We start from the raw sequence: 23929 nt of genomic DNA, 5'->3' as shown, positions 1-23929 counted from the left end.
AAGTGAATCAAAAAAGAAAATCTTGAAAAAATATAAGGATAAGTGTAAGTTTAATTCCAACTTGGTAATGTTACTATTACACTCTACAAATGTTACAATTTTCATGAAAAAAACAGGCTACAATTGCGAGACCTGGTATTTGTAAAAAATAGGTATTTATGCGCATACGGTTTACACGCTAACGTTCAGAAGAAAAAAGGCTGTCAATAAAAAAAGACATACAAATAGGACGGGTAGTTCTGACGAAAATGTATCTTAACTTTTGACAAATTTTTAGTGGTGCGTTAATTTATTGGCCAAGTGTATTAACGTGAATAAAAAATGTCAAAAATTGTCTCTTTATCATTTTGTGAAAATGAATGTTTTCTTGATTTCTTTCATTTGGCATACCTTCAATTGATATTATTAGTAAATATTATCAAGAGTTGAGTAATCTTATCCCTTTGAAATTGCATGCGATGAAAAATATACTGTCAGTCTCAGTGCAAAACATGAAATGCAAAGCATTTTGTAAAAAAAAATGAAGGCTACTCACTAGGCTATCTGACAGGCAAAAAATATTCGAGGCGTGTCATTTGAAGAAATGGACTTTGACATTTTTTAAAGGTCATTTTAAAAAAAATGCAGTGTTTATCGGACCACCTGTAGAGTGATCCGGAAATTTGCAGAACAGTTGAAAACTCTTTGGGAATCCAATAAAAAATATATCGAACGGTTAACAAGATATGACATTTAGTTTAAATCTTTATAACCATGAAATTTTTCGAAAAAGTAGCCTACGTCAAAAAGTACCACAGATAAATGATGACAAGTGGGGTATTTCGAAATCAGAATTTCATGGAGATTATAATATATTCTATATGATATAGAAATTGGGCATTCCCATTTGAAGGAACAGGGTGGAATTGTGTTTCACCACTTTCGGTCCAGCCTGTAGAGTCAAAAATAATTCAAGCGCTGATACTTTGGTCTAGGAACTGTGAAACAAGACATCCGTCTTAGCAGCAGATTCAGTTTATTAAATGGGTACCTAATCAAGAAAAATGGAACTTGTAAAAAAACTGTTTGTCATTGTCATGATTTTATGTATTGTTTTAGCAACTTCATCTTCATTTTTAAATTCAACATAGTTATTCAGCGTCGAAACAGCAGGAACTATTTGATTACTCGTTCCCTGAATACAATGCTTCATTATTTCATCCCGATGTCCGTACTTTTTACATAGAATTTACATCACTGAATGATTACAAAATTGTTTGCGTTTTTTCCGTTTTTAGCAAATTCCCACAATAAAAAGTAGGTGGCATTTTAAGGTAAATTTTTATCACTGGTATTCGTGTAAATTTTTATCTCCCGAAACACTATAAATATATTATGAGCCACCACTGGAGAAATCAATACTAATTTTGGTTTTCAACTTGACAATCGTTGAGGATAGAGATTATATCCCCCGTTTCACATTATTTACATATTGATAAAAAAATTATTTCGGAAGATATTAAAATTTTTTAATCTTTTTTAGCGATTATCAACTTTTTTCAAGAAAAAAACATAAGACGACATATTCTGTTAGAATCTAACAGGAAGAGTAAGAATTTCGTGCGTTGGTTAACCTGTAAAAGGATCGAATTCTGACAGTCAACGATAGGCTAGAAAGAAAACTGACGTGAAACGTCAAATGACTGGATGAAAAAGTAAAAATAGCAAGTTGTTGAATAATTTTCTATTAGCATATAAGCCTTGCACTTAGATTTTAAAATTCATTGTGTATTGTCTGGTCTGAACTGTGAGGTGTTTTTATTGTAGTAATAAGCAATGGAGGATGACGAGGCTGTAAATAAATTGGTTTCAAAACTAGGTTTCAAACCTCAAAAAGGGGTACCTTACAATAGATTACTGCCTTTTGGCGATAAAATTTATGAAGAAGCTTTGGAGGAATTAGAACTTATAAAAACTAACCTTATCAAGAGTATTTTGGTTCGAGAACTTGAGCCTGGTTTGTTGTTATGGTCTCTACGTTTGGTTCAGTAAGTAGATAATATAAATACGTTATGATTCCATGTTTAATCCAGTATATTTTATTATTATTTACCCAAAATATTCAATTTTTGAAATTCATTTGTCAAAGCACATCATTGGATCACTGCACTGCACATGTTTGCACCAGAGAATAGTATATTCTTTTTCTTGTTAGGCTTTGAAGAAAACATGGTCTCGCTTCCGAAAATAAATGAAAACATTTTTTTTATGATCTAATTGAGTCGATTAAAAAATTGCTATTTTTCTGAGATTTTAATCTAAATGATACATTGCTAAATTGGAAATAATCTAATTTAATTTTTCACATGACATGATGACATTCAAAAACATTCCTGAATTTTTCGCCGCGAAATAAGATGAATATATTCACGACCCCTGAATTACAATTTTTCAGAGTATATTTCATAAAATTATTAATTCACTTGGAAAAAGCGGATATCATTATCAGCCAGTGGCGGGGATCAAAGTTTTTTACAATGAGCAAATTATGTATAACTGTCAATTTCGTGTTATTCATTTGAAAATGATACAAAATTATAAATGAATAAAAGAAAGGGATCATAATTATATATGAACTTGGTTACTATTTGCTTTCGATTTATACATTCAATATAAACTAATAAAACCGTGCGAGAAATAAATATTTTTAGCCCGTCACGCTTTATATTTCAAGATGACATTTGGAGATGAGTAAAATAAAATCCATTAGAGAAAAATTCATTCATACACTTCCCAGCTCTTTACAAGAGCTATTTTCTTGTCTTTAGTTTTACGCCTATTTTCATATCTACACCCAGTTGCAGGAACGTTCACTATTGAGCCCTTATTACACTAGTGGCGTATCCAGGGGGGTTATTACACCAGTGGCGGATCCAGGGGGGTGTAGTAATTATTCCCCAAGCTTCGTCGAAACATTCATAGTTTTCTAGCCGAATCAGATTTCAACAAAGAGTAAATACTTTTATTAAAGCTGCATTCTCAACTAATGTGAACGAATACCACTGATCAAAAATGTGAACGGTTAAATGGGCACACTGGTAGCATTTTTAGTGGCCTTCTCGATATTCCTTATAATTTTCTGAATCTGTTCTATCGAACAAAGAATCTGTCCTGATATTTTGTATTACTAAGAGAATTTCGTGTGTCGCAACGGGGTAAATGTCACATAATTCGTCGAAAGAAAGAATTTGTAACACGTCACTCATGCCTGGCCAGCAGATGGCACATTGAAGGTTAAGTAATGGTACACTTTTTGACAGGGCCGGCGTTAGGGGTGAAACAGTGAAGCTACCGTTTCAGACGTCAGTATTTGAGGGGCGACAATTCGGCACAGTCTGATGGTCGTCTTTTCATATTTCATCCTTGATTCTAAAAACATCATAAGGTTGCTTCGCTCCACTGCGTTTGTTAACATTCCCTTCAATAAAAATGTTCAAACCGCCTTCACTTAGCTGCCAGTATAATAAATAACACATGGCAGTCCAACCAATATAAATAGAATTCCCTATTATCCCTATTGAAAAAGGGATAAAATCGTTATGTATTTTTCAAAGACGAAAAACAACACCACCTTCGCATTCGAATTATTTGAAAGCCGATGGTTACACATTCAACATATAAAAAATTTTACGATTTTGCATATTACATATAAATAAGCTGAATTTTTTTTGTGTGGCATTGTTTTATTAAGATCACTTCGACACATTATGACTTTCTGAGTAAGGTCATGTTGTTATTGATGCTTTTTAAGCAGGGGCGCCGAAAATTCTTCGCTTCAGGCGACAAATTTACTCGCGCCGGCACTGCTTCTTAATCGAAAATGAAATAAAATGAATTTCACCCCAAAACACTGCCTTTTATGGGAAAAAATAATGTGTAAGCGAAATAGTGCTTAGGAAAGTGTTATTCAGACAACACGCCATTGACAACAACGGTTTAAAAGTGCTCCAGAAAAAAAGTTTAATGAAGAGATGATTTCCTAGGTTGAAGCCCATTTGAATCTTCAAATTCTCGACCCGAATATCCACATCAAATTTCATCATAATCTGACTATGCTCAACATACCCTACAGCAGAATGAAATCTACGGCCTAAGCTGAATACCCTTAGCAAATTTCAATGTAAACGGATATGGATTGTAAAAATTAAGGCTGTTATGAGTAAACTGAATACCCATACCAAACATCAATAAAATCGGATAGACATTGTAGAAATGAAAGCTATTATGGGTATGTGTGGACACACAGACAGACACAAAGAATTCAGGATGGTCTAAAATGAATTTTCCTAATGGTTAATATGAAATCGGAGACCAAAAAATCCAAAGATCCCAAAAATGATCACAATACCACATCACTTCCAGTATACTCGGACGTCGAACGCACTAAAATTTCGAATGTCCTTATTTACGGAACCCCTAGTCGGATTTTTTCCATTAACGAACTCACCATAATTTGAGATCCGATTCTAACCTGAAAATGTCAAGTTTCTAGATATTTACTTTCAAGAGTTATCGTGTTTACGGATGGACAAACAGAATCGAATTCAAGATTTGCCATCAGTAATTTGAATCTTATTGTTCGAGATCAATTCTGGCTCAAAATTCTAAAATTACAGTATCGCAATGAAATGATCTGTTGGGGAAACGATCTCTCAAAAGTAGAAATAATTGGATACTTGTATATCGCAACAAATTTAATGAGTTTTGAAATTTTTAGGTATATCAAATTGTATGGTTATCTTTTTTCAAAGGAGGATCACATAAAATTGATAAAATTATATCTTGAAGTACTTACGATTGAAAAGCAAGATCCATTTTGCATTTCCAGATGGTGTCATATACTAAATGTACTAATGAAGTAAGTCTTTCTTTTCCTTGTATTTTCAATGTCAATTTATCAAATAATTACATATACATACCTATAAGTGCCATAAAAAAAATGTAATATATATTCATATTTATTTTTTAGAAAAAAATATCTCATATCCAGAGATGACTTACAAATTGATTGGAAACCACTTTATGAACTCTTTACCAGAATTCAAAATGATGTGAAAAATGGCATGTTCAAATATCCTTCTACCATGGAAAATGATATATTATCCATCATCAGTACTTGCAGAACGTAAATATATCATATATGTAGTATATATTATCCTTCATATACCAAATATGCTTAATTGTGTTTTAACCTAATTAATCAACTAATAACAATATTAGATAAAAGAACATTTGTTGAAAAACTTTTGTTCTTATTATTTTTATTTTCAGGTATTTTCCAGCATCTGCAACCCAAGATATTCTCAATAAGTACAAACCACAAATGTGTCCATTAGATGACTCCGAAATGCTGTTGTGCATTTGTGCCTTAGATGCTCTTTTACCTACATGTGTAAAAGCCGAAGAAGCTGCAGTCAGTTATGAATTATGGTTTTCAGAATTTATGTCCTTATGGAATTCATGTAGAAATGATTGCTCTTGGGAAAATGTAAATATTCATATCTTTGAATATACAGGGTGGTCCAGATTTTAGTTCAATAACTTTGCCATTGGATAGAACAACTCTTCATGAAAAACATATATCCTAACAAGCTTTGTTTCGAGAAACAGGGTGTTAAAGTTTGAAAAAAAATCAAGTTTTTTAATTATAACTTCATTATTACTACATTCATTGTTTTAATTTTTAGGTATTGAAGTCTTAGATAATGTGATGTTTCGAAATGTCTCCTGCCAAAATTATCCAGTGGCGTAGATATAAGGTGCGATGACATTTTCCTTATTGAAAATCTACACCACTGCCTTCTTTTCGAGAAAATTATTTAGTTTCTGAAATCAAAAGAGCTTCACTGAAAAAAAAAGTTTTTCGAATTTTTTTCATAGCATGTACCATTTTCGGGGTAATCGAGTATAAAGCAAACACTATCAATGAAATTCTACAAAAATTAATTTTTCATATTTTCCCATTAGTGATGAATGAAATTACAATAATTGAGTGTTTTTTAACGCTTACAGAAGGCATTTATGTGATCATTTCAGAAAGAACATTTATCAGACACTTAAAAATATTCCCAAAAATTTTTTATTATTTAAGTGTTTGACAAATGTTCTTTCTGAAATGTTCAATTAAATGTCTTCTGAAAGTGTTATAATACGTTACGTCAATTTTTGTACTTTCATTTATCACTGATGCGAATATTTGAAATATTAATTTTTGATGATTTTTGTGAATAGTAATTGCTTTGTACTCGATTTTCTCGAAAATGGTACAAGCTATGGAAAAATTCAAGAAAACTTTTTTTTAGTGAAGCTTTTTTGATTTCAGAAGTGAAAAAAAGAGAGTGGTGTAGATTTTCAATAAGAAAAGGATCATCGCACCCCAATATCTACGCCACTGGATAATTTTGACAGGAGATACTAAACTGATTGGAGATATTACATTATCTAGACTTCAATATCTAAAAATTGAAACAATGAATGTAATTATACTAGAGTTATAAATAAAAAACTGATTATTTTTCAAACTTTAAAACCCTGTATCTCGATTACTAAGCGTGTTAGGATATATGTTTATATGAACTTTTTTTCATGTTCTATCCAACGTCAAAATTATTGAACTAAAATATGGATCACTCTATTCAAGATGAAAAACTATGCTGTATTCAAGTATACTTATTTTATTTATTTCATTTCAGTCGATGATGTCTCTTATGTCCAGGCTGGGTGCTAATAATATTGGTTACGTCAATTTTGAACCATACTTTCCCTTAATGTATGCAAGATTCGTACGTTCATTCAATTTACCAGTCCATTTCAAATTGAGATCATCCAGCAAGCAGTATAATCTTGGAATTAATTCCATTGCTACTTGGATAATAAGTACTCTTAATCACAAAACAGGCACTTCTTTTGAGTACTTAGAAAAGTTTATGCACATGATAAGATCTTTTTTATATAGTGCAAATTCAGGAAGGTAATTATATATCAAGAAATTTCTCATATGTATACATATATTTCAAATGAGTTCATTGAATCACAATATGTATATTCCCACATCGACCATGAACCGAGTATACACTTGTTACGATAATGGAAAATTACTCACATCATCTCCATTATTTACAACACAAATACAGAATAAATCGAAATTATGCCCCACAATTCACAACTCGTACAGTGCTACAGATATTTATCAAGTTTTCAATCTTTTCAGGTGGACTACAAAATTGAAGGAATTTCTAAGCAAACTTTCAATACAATTTGCTCAAAGAATTTATATAGAACGTTACCGTCCAAAATGTTGGGGAAAAGAAGTTCCGGAGGATTTTAAATTGAGTGATGATGATATTGACAGATTTGTAAATATATTGAAGCCGTGCTTAGACATATCGTTGTATTCAAGACGTGTTTCCAATGAAGTGAATTTCGCCCTATTACATCTGTCTGCTTTGAGACCAAATATTATAATACCGATGATCTTAGAGAAATTATATGCTGCTTTAGATAGTTTGACAGAGCCCCATCGGCTTATATCTACTATGAGTGCTGTTATATCTGTTTCGAGGTGAGTTGTAAGTCATATACACTTACTCCATTTCAATAACACAAGATTTTTGAGTATGAGCTTGTTATTAAATCTTCTCTGTACTTTGATAGTAGGTACTTGCTTACACACTTGTTGCTTTTGTCAAAGTAGGTCTTTTATTGAAAATTTTTCCCAGGAACATTTATCTGCTTGAATTTTTTTCACGGTAATTTGGAGAATGAATTTGAGTTGTATCTTAGAATTGAGAAGAATGATCTGATTCAAGAAAAATTTTTTCAGGTGTTTAGTCGAAGGAGCTAAGAATAACTATCCTGAAGGTCCAACACATATTATTCCATTATTGATAGCGGTTTTGCCCGGAATAGATCCCAATGATTTCAATAAATGTGTGGTAACATTTCAATTTATCTGTCAATTTATTTCAATGATCCCAGTAATTGACTCATCCGACGCTGCAAACCACTATGATGATATGACCGAAGAAGAACATATTATTTGTGAAGCAACTGCAGGTTTTGAGGACTTCATTGTGCAGTTCATTGATAGAATTTGTGTTTGGATTGAATCTTGCTCCTTAGATTTTATTAGGCCTGAACAACAAACTGGTGAACAAAATTCAAAAGGTTTCTTAGAAGTAATGGCTGAAAAGGCTATGCAATCCACTATTTGCACTGTTCTTGGTCAATGTTCTCCAAAAATTTTCACGGTGTGTACTATCTTTCACAGTATTTTTGCTCTGTAATTAATTTTTTTATACTATTTACAGGCAGCCCTGAAAAAAGTTTTCAATTTCATTTCAAATAACGTTTTAGAAGTTGATGTTAGTGGAAAATTAGCAGCACTTTTATGTGGTTGTTTTACCAAGGTTCACCGCAAAGAATCTCTGAAAATGTTTGTTCCCTATTTATGCAATAAAATTGAAATATTTCTGAATGAAAATGTAAATGCCCAAAAGGAAGAACAATTAGATGGTGAAATATTATTCAATTTAGTGATTCTATCAGAGGTAAAGTATCTTTTTCTTTCTTTGTAAGTCTTATGATGAAATGACATATGAGATTTCATAACATTTTACCTACCAATTTTATTCACTATTATCTGTCTATTGTTCATTGTTTTCTTCATCATGTGATATGCTTATTTTGAATGCAAATCTCAACAGAGAGATATTTTTTCTGGAAAAGTGCCTGCTTTTTTCCAATACTTTTTTTGGTAGGCCACTGATAATTTAAAAAGAATTAAAACGAAACTTTGGTCCATTACTACACTTTTTGGTCTCTTGTAGTTTTGTCGTATCTCTGATACCGATTTCGAGAAAAAAAATGTTGAACAATTCTCTAGTAATCCTCAGGAAAATCCAAATTATTATAAAGATCCAGTTAGTAGTAGTAAGCTGTGTTGAATAAATTTATTATAAGTTTTGGTACTCATTTACCAAATTTGTAGCAAGGATTTATAAAGATTCGATAAGGTGGTATTATCATCACAAAAAAGTAGAACTATAAGAAACACTCTGTATTTCAAAAACAGAGCCTTTTCGACCCATATTTATAGCCTTTTTTTTCTTAAAGTTACCCAAGGAATCTCTCATTTCCTTTTGCTGCTCTTAGAATTAAGAAACACTATATACTGAATTTCTGTTGTGAATAATAACAATAAATGTATTAAATTATAAAGCAAAATGCAATAAGAATATTGATTGATCCTATGAAATCAAATTAAAATTCCATCAATTTATATGGTGGGTTTTCTATCAGGTTACATTCCATCTTACCTTAAATCATTCTGTATTTTGATGGAAGTTTCATAAAGCCTGATGCCTAAATTTTTCTCATTAAGTTATTCACACTCTAGTTGCTGTTATATTCAAATCTTCCTTAGAGCTTGTATTGTATGTATGATAGTCAGATCTTTTTTCATAGTGTCCTCTTTCTCTGCCTAATTGATCATCAATTTTATCATTAATTCAACTGTGTGACTTTAAAAATGATTTACAATAATTTTTTTGGAGTGATGTAAACATGACAAAATTCACTTTTCGAACCAAATCTATTGTCCTATAAAGGCCCAGATTTATTTTATATTTTATTTCACAATATTGGAGATCCATCGTTCAAGAAAACATTTGCCAAATTAGTCTTGAATTTTTCAAGTATGATCTTCTATTAATATTTTTTCTGTCTTTGTTGATAATTTATATGATACTGTGATATTTTTGTAAAACCTTTCCTTGTCCACCTGGCACTGAAGAATTATTTATTATTATCATAGAGAAACAGTTGGATAGAATTATTTGAATCGGTTCAAATTCCCTACTTTATGTTGTATGAAACTGATTCCTTCTCATGATGATTGAGTCTTTTGTATTTCTCAAGTTTTTTTTTATTTACTATATGAAGTTTGGTCTGATTTTCAAGCAATTTCAAACAATACTTCTATATTTTCTTAATTTCATTGTTTTTATAGTTCACCATGATTCATATTCTTATATTAATGATAATAATGAATTTTGATTTCTTCAATAGGTAGTTGATGGAGAAAATGATATTCTACCATATTTAGATGACCTTATGAAAATTCTCAATAGAACACTGCATATGACTTCTGTACGGGCATCCAAAATAAGTGTAAACATGCTTACATACTTATTAACCACACTCGCTACTATTACTCCTTTGGAAAGAAAAAGTTCAAATCAGAGCTACTCATTACATGTGAAAGAATTTTTTTCTGTACGGTAGGTTTAATTTAGTTATAAGAAACTCTATTTTGCATTGTGATGTTTCTTTCAGAGAATGGGCACATCCTTACACCTTGAATGACCTGAAAGTTGATTGGTATATTCCAGGAAAAGATGAAGTAGAGAAGATTCAACTTATCTTCAACACCTACCTGATACCAGAATTAGATAAAATGGAAAATTATTCTTCTGGAAAAATTGTCTTGTCTCGTACAGAGCTTCGAAACTCATTGAAAATTATAAAGGCTATGATGGCTGCTCATACATTACTTCCAATGTGGGATGAACCCCCAATGGACTTGTAGGTTGATTTTTTTGCTGATAGTAATTTGTAATTTAAAATATTTTTTTATCAATATCGGTTTATACAAAAACCTGAGTGTTAATGAGAGATATAGAGAGCATACAATAATTACAATAAGCAAATAATTTCCCCAACATGTGCTAACACCTTTCAGGGACCAACTTCTCATATGATATTTGACTCAATTCACAGGTTTCTCCACAAAGAGTACACTTCTTACATCCTACGTGAATGAATCGTTTGTTTATTTAAAAAATATTGAAGTAAATAACTAGAAATATCTAAAAACATAAAACAAACAAAAATATAAAGAATATTTATTTTGAATAATGTAATACCATTGAGCATTTGAAAATATATTCAATCTGACAACGTCCAGATAATCATGTTGGGGATACTTGAGAACTTACTTACTACTGGCTTAGCAATTTAACTACTAGGCTACTAGATTGATTGTGTAAGGGGTTACAATTGCAGCGCGACCTTAAGGTCAGTTGTGGCCCCACTATTCTACTAGAGCGTGTTGATGAAGGAGGTTGTAATGTTCATATATTCAGAAGAGACGATTGAAAAATTCATAACTCTGAAACTATTGTAGTGAAGACTTTGAGGTAAATAATTAATATCGTTTACTAAAGGAGTTATAGATTGGGTAGAAAGTCACTTTGGAATCTTAGTGAAGTCCTTTATTAGTTCTGCTTACAAAGTCGATATTTCTTACCTACAATTGGTATCGTATTTAGTGCAATCATCACAATAGTCAACTTTTGTAGATATGAATTTTTCAAAATGTGATTTCTTTAATTTTGCCTTAGAAATTCATGAATTGTATTCCCTTGCTAGAATGATCAATAATATTAAACCAAAATTATAGCTTTAAATTTTACCACTCATATCTACAGGTGATATTTGGATACAAGGGGTAATGATTTGAATTACATATAAATGTCTATATCACTTATCCATTTTGAAGATATTACCTTTGCCAAAAATATATCCTGGTATGAATGCAGAAATTACTTATAATACTATCAAATCTGATTGTTTTATGAATAATAGACTTTTACATTTCAGAAGAAAAACTTATGCAGAAATAACAGATTTCAAGAGTGTAGAAACAAAATCTATTCCAATAATCACAATGCCAGATGGTTCAAATGTGAGAAAGTCTATTGTTGATGCTTTGCATAATGTACAGAGAAAACTCTTTGAAATTGATGAAGGTGATACCAAAAGCTTCAATTTAATTGCTAATGTTAGTATATTTAGAGGATCTTTGTTATTTGTTGCTATCAATCAATTTGGTTATGATAAATTCTAAGTTTTTCTTTTACAGATATATGTAGTTTTACTTCTTAATGAACAGCAATTCTCAGATACGGAAAAAACTTGGAAGCATTTTTCATTCAAGAAAAAATTGAGCCAGAGTCCAGTGATTTACAGAAAACGACACACAAGAACTATTTTGATAGACAGATTAAATCTGCAGCAACTACTTAGGTCTGTCACAAGTAGGTCCACACAATTTACTTCTACTCACCAACAAGTAATGTTGGATTTATTTGAACAAGGAGTTTCAGCTTACAGAGATGTGAGTACTTTTTAAAGTTTTAATAGAATCAGTTGAGGAAAAAATTAAAAATCAGCTTTGTATTATTTTTTGACTGTATATTTGATTTAAATGGATAACTTCTCAAGTATTGCAACAAAAAAGCACTTAACAGATTAACAAAATTGTTCGTTTCAGAGTGTGTTGCAATAAATTTGGATTTTGAACATAATGTATATTTTGAAGTGAAACTTTTACTGAATACTATTATTCTAGAAGTTCTTACCACCAATCTTAATTATCACTTTATATTTCAAAGTTTTTTTAAATTTATTCAACTTTCATACTAAAGCCTTCCATCTCATGATACGACCATATCCATCGGTTTAGCACCATGATGAGAGGGACGTAACAATGGAACACTAGTATAGGAAACATAGCCATTCCAATTGCGTGTTAATAGTGGTGTCAGAACCATAGAAAATTTAAGCAGAACATAAAAAGAATGGGAATAGCTCTGACTTGAAGAAAGGAGTTTTTGAGTGTTCATTCATTCATACGCCAACTGCACACTTAGAGACCACATGTACCTATATCCTGTTCTGGGGTCTGCAAGGGAGCAATTGACGCATAAATGACGAGTGCTCAAAAGCTCCTGACTTCACGTCAGTACTTTTCTCATTGTTCAATTTCCGGTACTTTTTTATATTGTCTTTGAAAAATTGTCTTCCGTTAGCCTTGTTTCTTCTCTATTTAATTCTTTTGGAAATTTTCGGGTATTCTCGCTATAGGCAACTGAAAAACTTGGAAAAACACTGTATAAAACTCTGACTCATGCCAGAATGCAATGATCCAGTAAAAGTTGAAAATCAGCCAATAAACTTATAACTTAGGAAATAATGTTTCTATGTATGTATATATTCTGTACCTATTGGAGTAGATTAACACATTTTCTGGTTGAAACATTAATATAGTTTCAGAGAATTTCATATCCTTTTGTTTTTTTTAGGTAAGATTACGTGGACAATCAAAACTCTTCGTCATTCTGGCTTTCTTTCCTTATTGCTATACTTTACTTACTGAGAAATTGCGAACAATATTGCAAATGAATACCCAGGATAATCATGCAAAATATAAAGGTTGTCTTTATATACTTAATGGTGGTAAAAGTTTTTCATTGATGGTTAGAAGAGATTGGAAATTTATCAGTCAAATATGGCCTTTACTTGTTACTTCGATGCCCTCAGAAAAATTGTCAATCATAAACTTGATTACTCAAATATCGGAGACTGTATCTTCCTCATTGCAAACACCAAACATTGATTCACAATTCCCAGACAAAACTGTACACAAAGTTCTAGAGATATATGGAAACTCGAATTATTCCGAAAATACAGCACATGACTTCTCTAAATATTTACAGGAGATACAAGATGAGAAGAGATCTGATTACAAAAATTGCATGAATTTACTTTTGAATTCATGCCTTAATAATGACTTGTAAGTACAATTCAAATTTTCCTTTTTTCTCATTTTTTTTTCAAACCAAAAGTTGACTAAGATCATTCCTCGTTATAGCGGATTTTGAAACTATATAATATAATAATGTAAAATGATGAAGGATCACACTATGATAGAGAGAGAGAGATACATTCATTCAATCTTGTAACCAATACAGGTGTTGATCTTGTCCAACACAATTCATTTACAAAAAGAAAAAATAAAACAAATAATATGAAAATTTTCCAGCATACATTTAAAGTAGAACGAAGGCTATGAACTTTAAAATAATGAACAATAACGAGAAAGTAAATAAAAAAATCGAATTATCAGAATTTAGGTTCAAAGTATGTTAAAGGTGCTGCCATTGCAACTTTTAACTTTGATTCTCCTTGTTAGATTTTCTATTCAGCTATGAACTATACTGGAACTGGGATCGCACGGTCCTCACTGACAAAACAATTTCACACAAAAAACCCAATTAGTTATTAGTTCAAAAAGTTCATCCTGCTCTACTGAACCCCATCATATTAAATAATTTACTGTTCATATCAGTGTGTATCTATAAGTATGTTATTTCAAGAGAAGGAAAGCTTTTTAAATTCATATCCTACAAAACGATATGTGATGATTTGATGTTTAGAAGCAGAGATATTCTATAACTGGAAAAATAATCTGCTCTTTTCCAAATTTGCTTGTTGTTGATGGTGTGAAATTAATTTTTTACAGGCATTGGAGATATCATCTTCTCGCCATTGGATTCTTAAGAGATATCGTACATGTGGATGTCAAATATAATAAATCCGTTGTGAAATATTTTGTTGAAGCTCTTATTAACGATTCAATTCTGGTTAGAAAGATTGCCGTTAAGGTGGTTGTTTATATCCTGTTCCAAAACAAATTGAAATTCAAAAAAACAGAAATAGATCCATTCACATTTTCGGGTTCAACGAAAAACGGTCCCCTTCTTCCAGGTCACAGGAAAGATAATGAGTGGCTCTTGTACAACACCAACAACCTACCTCAGAGTTCAAAGGACTGGAATGAACCCAAATACTTACATAACCAATCTATAGGATATTATATGTGGCCTGAAAAACTGGAACTTTATTGTTCACCCGAAGAACAACCGAACCTTATCGATTGTCCTGAGATGATGAATGAGGAACAAAAAGAACTGTTTAATTTTTTCTGCAACGACGATAATATGACGAAGCTTTTGTATTATTTTGCACTTGAGGACAAAAAGGGAGCCGATCACTTCAATGCCAATAGGTCATATATATTCAAGGTAAATTGAAAGGTAGTTTCTATTTTGAAAGCCATTTCCAGTGTGCAATCGCTTGGCGAATTTATCAAATTCATTTGAAAATTTACTTGATGCATTATGGATAAACTGAAAATGTATTTCGATTTTTTCTTTAATTTTTAGAAATCGGTGAATCCTTTAACAAATTCGGATTGAAGTTCCTACAGTACATTCTGCATTTTGTAATTATCCCAAATGAAACTTGGTCCAGCTCATTATTTACTCGTGTTTCTCATCAAATTTTACTCTCTTAGCTTTGTCTTGTTGAAATTGGTAATCATTTCTTATTCCAGATATATTCAGAGGTATTTCATTTTCAATTCGAATATTACGTAAAGGAATAATAAGATCTTTCTATGTAATAAAAAATATCCCCCTTAAGAATAAAATTGACGGGTCCCAGTGATTTTCCAAAATCCTAATTTTTCTAACTGAAAAGATCATAGAGTCCTTTTCAATATACAGGATGAGTCGGGAGCGATGGGCCAAACTCCAGGAGCGTATTCTACACGTGAAAATAATTTAAAAAAATTCATATGTTCTTATACGATTTTCAATTGTTTTCAAGATACTTGTTGAAGTTTGAATAATAATAATAATGACGTTTATACATTTTTTGTTATGATTGTACGAGTTTATCGAATTTTTATGAATCATTGCTACAGTTCGGGAAAATAACCATAAAAACTAATACTGAAATTATTCTAGCTTACTAATTCGACTTTTCATGACAATTTGGATTTTTCTCAGGATTTCGAGAGAATCGTTTGAAATTTTTTTCTCGAAATCGATAGGAGATACGACAAAACTACAAGGGACCATAAAGTTTAGTATATCAACAAAGATTTTTTTTTACATTTTTTCAAATCAAAAGTGGCTCAACAAAAAAAAAAGTTCTGGAGGAAAACAGTGGATAGTGTTCCAGAGCAAATATCACCCTGTAGATTTTTATCGAAATTGGCATTTCACAGGGTGTGAACTATTAATGGTAATATTTATGCCAAATTTCAGTTGGATATCATCTTGTGAAGTGTAGATTCTATAAGAGAAAAACTTAAAAATTCTAACTTTAACACACTGTATCTAGAAAACAAATGAGAACCGCATAAGAACGCTCCTGGAGTTTGGTCCGTTCCTCCCGACTCATCCTGTATATTTTTTCTTGATTTAAAATTTGTTTAGTTGTTTTTTATTTGATCTAATAATAATCGCCATTATGATTTCATCCTATGCATCTTTAATGAAATATATACTTTTCTTTGATTTAGCCATTGATCCTTACAATATGTGAATTTTCAGTACATATCTAAACTCTTCCAAGACAAAATACTTGACATTGTTTTTCCACATTTGGAGAAACTAGCATCAGAAAAACAGGAATCTCATCAAAGATGTGCAGCTGAAATCCTAAGTGGTGTCATCAGAGGATCCAAACACTGGTCATTCGAGAAAACGGAAAAACTTTGGCATAGTGCCATTCCAATCCTACAAGGTGCAATCCAAAATATTTTAACGGAAACTTTGCAAGACTGGTCAATGTGTTTGTGTTTATCATTGAGGTCAAGAGATTCTCGTAGATATCACTGGTTAATGGAATATTTATTGGACGATCCTTTATCGGATCCTACATCTTTGATTGCAAGTTCAAAATTGCATTTGTTCATTAACACACTCTTTATGCAACCTTGGAGGAACTGTGATCTGTATAATCGTTTAATGGATTATTTAAGAAAACATATGACTCATCCATTCCAGTTGATCAGAATTAAGATTAGTACGGCCCTCAAGATAATATTCCTTTCGGATTATGAGCCCCCAGGAGGTATACAGAATAGAACACCGAAAATGAGCAAACTTTTTGACGAATATATGCCTACGATGAATTGGCTGTATTATGACACTTTAAAAAAAATTGACAATAATCAAAACTGTGATGTATCCTTACCAATAATAAAAGATATAAATAGAGAAGATGCATTGAAAGTGTTCAAAGTAGGTGAGTTGTAGTGTATGTAGTGATTTTGTTTGAACTTGATTACAAAGGTGTATGAATAAGAGGGCAAGATTCGATAGTTTTAGAATTTTGGGCCGAGAGTGGCCTAAAATGATTGGGCTAGAAATTTTTTCTATTGAAAAATTTCTCATCTGATTTTTACATGAAAATCTCTTATTTTTTGACTTCTATTAGAAGACATACCAATGTTTCTCCTCCGTTAATTAAAAATTCAATTGAACATACAGGGTGTATCGATTTCAATGTCAAATTTAGCCATGACAACCCATTTTTTCAAATGAGAACCCATTTTTTTTTTGGCTAGGTGAAATCTACGTTGAAGAATAGTGTAAAAATGTAATACATACATACTACGGCTCAAAAATTCTTATTTCCCGAGATATAGGGCAAAATCTTATTTTCTTTAAAAAAATGGCCTGATTTTGATGATGCACTCTTTAATTTCGGTCTTGAATCCTTTGGAGGTCGATTGCTTATTGACATAAACCATTCAAATTACCTTACAACCAAAGCCTCAAGTGTGAACAACTTTGTAACGATCAATTATTATCGTCAAACCTCAAAACGACATGCTCAGTAGAAAACTCTTGGACGGACGATAAGGCAAGTGACGCCGTCCTGATGGATACAATATATTCATAGGGGTCATAGGACGATAACGTTCACCATTACCGTTACTGCATCACTTTGCTCGTCTTCGGAGAAAGACCACAGAACACATCAAATGATTCGTAGATTTTTCGATCCCCAAAAGCAACAGTTTTTCCGTTCAATGAAGATGAAAAGGATCGAAATCAGTATATATTTCTTTTTGTGGCCCTCTAATCGATAAACCTTTTATATGACATATTTTTAATTATTTCCAGTTTGAGTAGCTATTATCGACATGGTGGAAGAGAAGTATTCAAATTTTCAATCAAAAATAAAATTTTTTTGTTCATTTTTTGAATCATTTCAAGATAAAAATCAAAATCTATTCACATTAATGTTGCATTATCGTGGTGATCTTATACACTTCTACTTCATTAAAGGTCATTATACATTATTAAAGGACAATGGGATATTTTTGATTGATTCACTTATAATGTCACTTATTAAAGCAGAATTTTTTATTGTTATTTCAATTTTAATGAGTTTTGCATCAAACCATGGGCGAATAATTCAATACTCTATTTGAGTAACTTAAGATGGAATATGAAGTATTGAATGCAAATTATAATCAGACTATTCAATTTGAGTTAATGTCATTTCAGGAAATGAATTATTGGAAACATTTCAAATGGATAAAAAAACATTCTTGGTTAATATCCGTTCAGTTCCAACAAAGCCTAATGGTATATTTAGGAAGTCACCCTTTAAGTGTTTTTTTGCAATTTTATTGAGGGTGTGTCTGCAACATTATATAAGATGTAGTGAAAAGAATCTATTATTTTTGCATGAAAAACAATTCTTTCATTACCATAGTATGATCCGATTCACGTCAAATATGTGCCGTTTTGTTCGTTAACTTGTTGCAGTTTTTAAGCTAATATTATTATGCCTCTCATATAGAAGCCTTTGTCCCTATTGGCAAAAATTGACACAGTCGATTTTCACAAGCCTCTGTTGAAGTGAATTTTTCACTAGCAAAATTGTTTGCCATGGACCACTTTCGCAACATGAGGTCGAGCATTTTCATGCTGTAAAATCACTTCATCATGTCTCTCGTTGTATTGCGGCCGTTTGGCTTTCAATGCTCGGCTCGAACGCATTTGTTGCGTTCGATAACGACCACCTGATTGAACTAATCACAAAACTGTCGCAAAAGAATTTATAGTACAAAATCTTATATTTCTAACGCCATCTATTGGAAAAATAATCGTTTCTTTTTACTGCATCTAATATAAGGTCAATTTTAAGGATAATAACAAGGAAATTGTAAGAAACGTAGGTAATATTCATTTCGAGTTTGGGAATAAATTATATTCAGTCAATATGTGTTGCATATTATATCCAACGTTGGAACTTGCGGATTCCTCGATAGCTTGATTGGTGAGAGCATCGGACTAGTGATTTGGAGGTTGCGGGTTCTACTCCCGCTCGAGAAGGTGCTTTTTCGGAATTAAAAAACTTGTCTGTCATGCCAATATGTATATTTCTTTAAATATTCTTAGACGAAAAATCATTATTTCAAATATATCAATTATGCTTCATCCTTTTTTTCAGTTTGTAAATTCATATCCTCCTTTTTGATGTGTCGTTTGAATCTATCTGTACCCATGGACTTCTACCGAATACTGCCAGTAACTTGTGTTCTTCAAAGCAATGATGTGGATGATGAAATTCAACCAATGTGTTTGAACGTGTTGGCTCTCTTAGCTCAAAATTTGATATCAGTTAGCGATGTTCCCGAAATTATTGAAATAATCGAGTTCGGAATATTGTGTCCACTGTGGACTGCGAGGGCCATACTAGCAGAATTTTTATCTTCGTTTGTTTTTCACAACATGCCAGTCATCTCATCGAGAAAGGAATGGATTGCCAAGGTAACATTTTTGCGATCGATTTTACTTATTTTATCCTATAAAATATCATAAGGGAGGTTAATTTCCTTATTGTGAAATGGAATAACCATTTTTCGATTATAGTTTTATCGCGATTAAATTTTCGTTTGTCCTCCATAGTGGTTTTCATTTCATTATACAGGGTGATTAACTGCGATGGTCTATCAGATGTTTTTGGAAGAGTAATCATAATTTTTCCTGAAATATTGGGGTTTGAGAAAATGATCTTTCTCCCTAAAATATTTTCAGACCACTTTAACTTCCGGTTATACCAGATACAGAACACTACTTTCTTATTTCAAATGAAACACCCAATATATAATTGATGCCAATTTTAGTGATTCAGTTTTCATTTTAGGATTAGAGATTGCGAAACCCCCTCTTTGTATACGTAGAATTGACTGGAAAAATAAAAAATATAGGTTGTAATTCAAAAATCTAGAATTTGATCATGAACATTTCTGGTCCTAACCTCAAACAGTCTTTCAATACTACATATTGTCAGAAGCTGCAGTAATATTCAAAAAAATTTGAATCCTCCATTTTTTTCCTAAGAACCTCATTTAACTCATTAACCACTGAGTTCATACCAATGTTATGACATATTGCTGAAATTGCCATCAAATAAGCTATCTAATGCAATAATATACTGGTTGTGCCATTTGAAATAAGAAAGAAGTAGTTTGTTTTCAATATAACCGGAAATTGTAGAAGTTTGAAAATATTTTATGGAGAAAGATTCTTGTCTCAAACCTCAATATGCAAATTTTCGGAACAAAATTATAAACATAACAGGTCAATTGAAAAGTCCCCGGTCTACCATAGTAAAACACATTTTTTTGCAAAATTCGATTTTGCTATTCAACATAGTTGCCTTCGAGGGCGATACAGCGATTATAGCGATCTTCCATTTTTTCGATACCATTTTTGTAGTACGATTTGTTTTTCGCTTCAAAATAGGCAGTTTCGACGATTACTTCTGCATTGGCGTAAAATTTTTTTCCAGCGAGCATTCTTTTGAGGTCTGAGAACAGGAAAAATTCGCTGGAGGCCAGATTTGGCGAATACGGTGGATGAAGAAGCATTTCAAAGCCCAATTCATGCAATTTTGCCATTGTTTTCATTGATTTGTGACATGACGCATTGTCTTGATGAAACAGCACCTTTTTTATTTCTTAAAATGGGGCCGTTTTTCAACGATTTTAAACGATCCAATAACGCTATATAATAATCGCTGTTGATGGTCTGGCCCTTTTGGAGGTAATCAATGAATATTATACCTTGCGCATCCCAGAATACTGTTGCCATAACCTTGCTAGCTGACTGTTGTGTTTTTCCTCGCTTTGGATTCGGTTCATCGTGTGCAGTCCACTCAGCTGTCTGTCGATTGTGGACTCCGGAGTGAAATGATGGAGCCATGTTTCATCCATTGTCAAATATCGACGCAAAAATTCCGGTTTATTGCACTTAAACAACTTCAAACACTCCTAAGAATTAATAACATGTTGTTGCTTTTGATTAATTGTGAGCTCGCGCGGCACCCTTTTTGCACACAGCTTTCTCATGTACAAATATTCGTGAATGATATGATGTACACGTTCAGGTGATATCTTCACAATGTATGCTATCTCGATCAACTTCACTTTGCGGTCATTCAAAATTATTTTGTGAACTTTTTGATTTTTTCGTCGATGGCAACCTCTTTTGTGCGTCCACTGCGTTTGCTGTCTTCGGTGATCATTTCATCACGTTTAAACTTAGCATACCAATCAATGATGGTTGATTTTCTTGGTGCAGACCCCGGAAACTCTTCATCAAGCCAAGATTTTGCTTCAACTGTAATTTTTTCCTTCAAAAAGCAATATTTTATCAGCATACGAAATCCTTTTTTTCATCTTTTTTCAAATAACAAAAGTAGCTACACTCACAACGCAATATCTCACAAACTAATGGTCGGACTGCTGTCAAATTTTGACACGTATCGTTTGAAGGTTGGTATTAACTAAAAATCATATTGATTCAATACTAATACCGCCATCTGTGCATCAGACCGGGAACTTCTCAATTGGCCTAATAATGTTTTAGGCACGAATTTGAGCTATTCAGTAAATTATCTAGCCGTAAATTCAGTGTATGAATTTCGATAGCTTAAACTATCAGAACAAACTGCTTGTCGAAAGTTAAGGATCGCATCTAGATGTTTTATGTTTTTTTTTACTCATATAATCATCTTATGTTTCATCGATACGCAAGTCGCAGTCATCCGTTTCGAAATTATCGTATTTTTTAATACAAATTTTTTTCATTTGTGTCTTTAGTTCAAAAACATCAAGTACACTTATTTAACCTTCATAATTGATAGAATATTTATGTAGTTATTTTTTATTGCTCAATATTTTTTTCATATAGGAAATTTCAATGTATCCTGATAAATATTAGGTACCAGATATTATACTAACGCAATTGTTAAATCTACAGATACAAGAATTTGTTATGAAATTACTGGAAGATTCTCAACCTGAAGTTAGACAGAATGCTTGCAAGTTTCTAAGTGGACTTCTCCACTGTAACTTTTTACCTTCTCAGACACAATTATTGGTAAGTTTATAATAATTTTTTGTATTAATCAAGTTAGCTATATAGAATGTTTATTCCATAGGATGACTTCAAACTGAAAGCAAAGACAAAACTGAAGAAATCCAAAATAAAGAATTCAGTTGCATCTGTCCATACTGGTAATTTGATCAAGCGTCATGCTGGTATTTTGGGACTTTGTGCATTTATCAGCGCCACTCCTTATGACATACCTGAATATCTTCCGGACATATTTGGATTATTAGGACCACATCTGAACGATCCTCCGCCTATTCCAGTGAGTAAAATTGCATTTTTCAATTGGCAGGGGCTTTTATTCGATAAGAATCCATAGTAATCAAATTGAAAAAAAAAAACACTTTTTAATTATCACAAATTTAATTCTTTTACGAAACGCCTTGCTAACACAGTGACTTCTTAATATATGTATGAGATTATAACTAACTATAACATTCATTGACAAGCATATATATTTATATGATTTGGGGTGTAATAGTCAGAAAATTAAAAATTATTACATCTATTTAGGTAAATTCCTATTACCAACTGAAAGGATTAATACATACTAACTGACAGAGAAACAGCAACACCTAGAAGGAGATGTTTCATATTTATTAGTATTAGTTTCATAGTTATTAGTCGTGGTATGCATAAAAAACCAACATGTTGAGTCTGGTTGTGATGAAAGTCAGAACATTTCATCACCTTGTACAATTTAGATCTCACATGCATAAGATATAGTTTAATATGTATGAAAGGAAGTGACAAAATTTTAAAGTTCCTGAATATTGATCTATAGGACTCTTGAGGATTTAAGCCGAAAATCAGGCGAATGATCTTTTTTTGCGCGATGAAAGCACTACTACTTCAGAGAACGTACCCCACAATGAATCTAAATTGCAAGAGGGAGTTTCAAAATCTGTTATTTAGTCTATTGCAGCTTCCCACTTTTGCAAATGCAGCAATAACAAATATTCTCGAAAACGCCAACAAAATCATCCATAAAACCATATTTTCAATATAATTCTAGGTTTGTTTTTCCTTAAACTTTTAATAGGTCATCGAGTATGACTATGCTTTGCATCTCTGAATGAATGGATTGCATATATTTGAATATATTTATGATTATATTTCTTTTTCAGGATACAATCAAAAAGACAATTTGTGATTTCAAAAGAACGCATCAGGATAACTGGGAAATACATAAAACACAATTCACAGAGGATCAGTTAATTATATTCCAGGATCTCACAGTGCCTCCCAGCTATTATGTGTAGATCAACTGAAGTTTCCACTAACTAGTCTTATTATATTTATGGGTTTTGAGAAGTTTATAGCTGTACTTGAGTTACAATCGATGAATTGTTGGAAAATTAAGGCAAAAATCAAGGAAAATATATCGATAATTATTAATATCTATTTATGGAAGTTGAAAATTCAACCATTACATCAATGATTTTTGCTTGGAATTTCAAAGGGATCTATATTGAATCTCAGACATTTCTGGAATCTCATTGACCAAACACAATTTATGTTCTTCAGTGTGTTGGTTGGTTAGTATAGTATTTTTATTCCATCTACTTAATCTTTATAGGATGAGGATGTAAAATTATGTGATAGAATCTAATTCAATTTAAAATATCGCTATTTCAGGTGGTTGTTAAATTTATATTTTATTTTGTTTTGTTGCGTGAATCTTGACTGTACGATACTGATATTTTTCGAAAAAGTTTTAACATCAATTTGTATTATTATGTTATTTACAGAATAAATATTCATCCGAAACTTTTAAA

At 31.8% G+C, this 23929-nt stretch overlaps 2 protein-coding genes across 4 annotated transcripts in view; one reads left to right on the top strand and one right to left on the bottom strand.

Annotated features, from left to right (window-relative positions):
- LOC123686045 (FAST kinase domain-containing protein 2, mitochondrial-like) overlaps window positions 1-2212 on the bottom strand; it is an 18590-nt gene extending 16378 nt beyond the window's left edge. Inside the window, exon 1 of one of the 2 annotated variants that reach the window (XM_045626002.1) lies at window positions 2093-2212. The gene's annotated coding sequence lies outside the window, so the exon portion shown is untranslated. Of the gene's footprint in view, window positions 1-1959 lie in introns of both variants that reach the window. The other variant, XM_045626009.1, reaches the window with a different exon arrangement.
- LOC123686035 (proteasome activator complex subunit 4-like) lies at window positions 1638-23929 on the top strand. 2 transcript variants are annotated; one of them, XM_045625971.1, is made up of 19 exons: window positions 1638-2027; window positions 4757-4897; window positions 5009-5164; window positions 5311-5527; window positions 6732-7009; window positions 7250-7600; window positions 7862-8288; window positions 8349-8588; window positions 10108-10319; window positions 10375-10623; window positions 11701-11881; window positions 11963-12217; window positions 13185-13675; window positions 14405-14966; window positions 16284-16980; window positions 19204-19523; window positions 22020-22139; window positions 22201-22413; window positions 23279-23929. In XM_045625971.1, the coding sequence occupies exons 1-19, from the start codon at window positions 1816-1818 to the stop codon at window positions 23411-23413; spliced, it is 5457 nt and encodes a 1818-aa protein (XP_045481927.1). In that variant the 5' UTR covers window positions 1638-1815; the 3' UTR covers window positions 23414-23929. The 2 variants fall into 2 exon arrangements, with proteins under 2 accessions (XP_045481927.1, XP_045481935.1); XM_045625979.1 differs by lacking the exon at window positions 1638-2027 and having other exon boundaries at window positions 4761-4901.

This window comes from Harmonia axyridis, chromosome 1 (genome assembly GCF_914767665.1).
Source record: "Harmonia axyridis chromosome 1, icHarAxyr1.1, whole genome shotgun sequence".
NCBI classification, from domain to species: domain Eukaryota; kingdom Metazoa; phylum Arthropoda; class Insecta; order Coleoptera; family Coccinellidae; genus Harmonia; species Harmonia axyridis.
This window is presented reverse-complemented; position numbering and strand designations above follow the sequence as displayed.

What these genes read in the sequence shown, in the direction of transcription:
- LOC123686035 (XM_045625971.1), top strand. Translation starts at nt 1,816, where the DNA reads ATGGAGGATGACGAGGCTGTAAATAAATTGGTTTCAAAACTAGGTTTC. An exon ending in TATAGTGCAAATTCAGGAAG is followed by an intron (nt 7,010 to 7,249) that starts GTAATTATATAT and finishes CAATCTTTTCAG; the next exon opens with GTGGACTACAAAATTGAAGG. An exon ending in CTTCTCAGACACAATTATTG is followed by an intron (nt 22,140 to 22,200) that starts GTAAGTTTATAA and finishes TTTATTCCATAG; the next exon opens with GATGACTTCAAACTGAAAGC.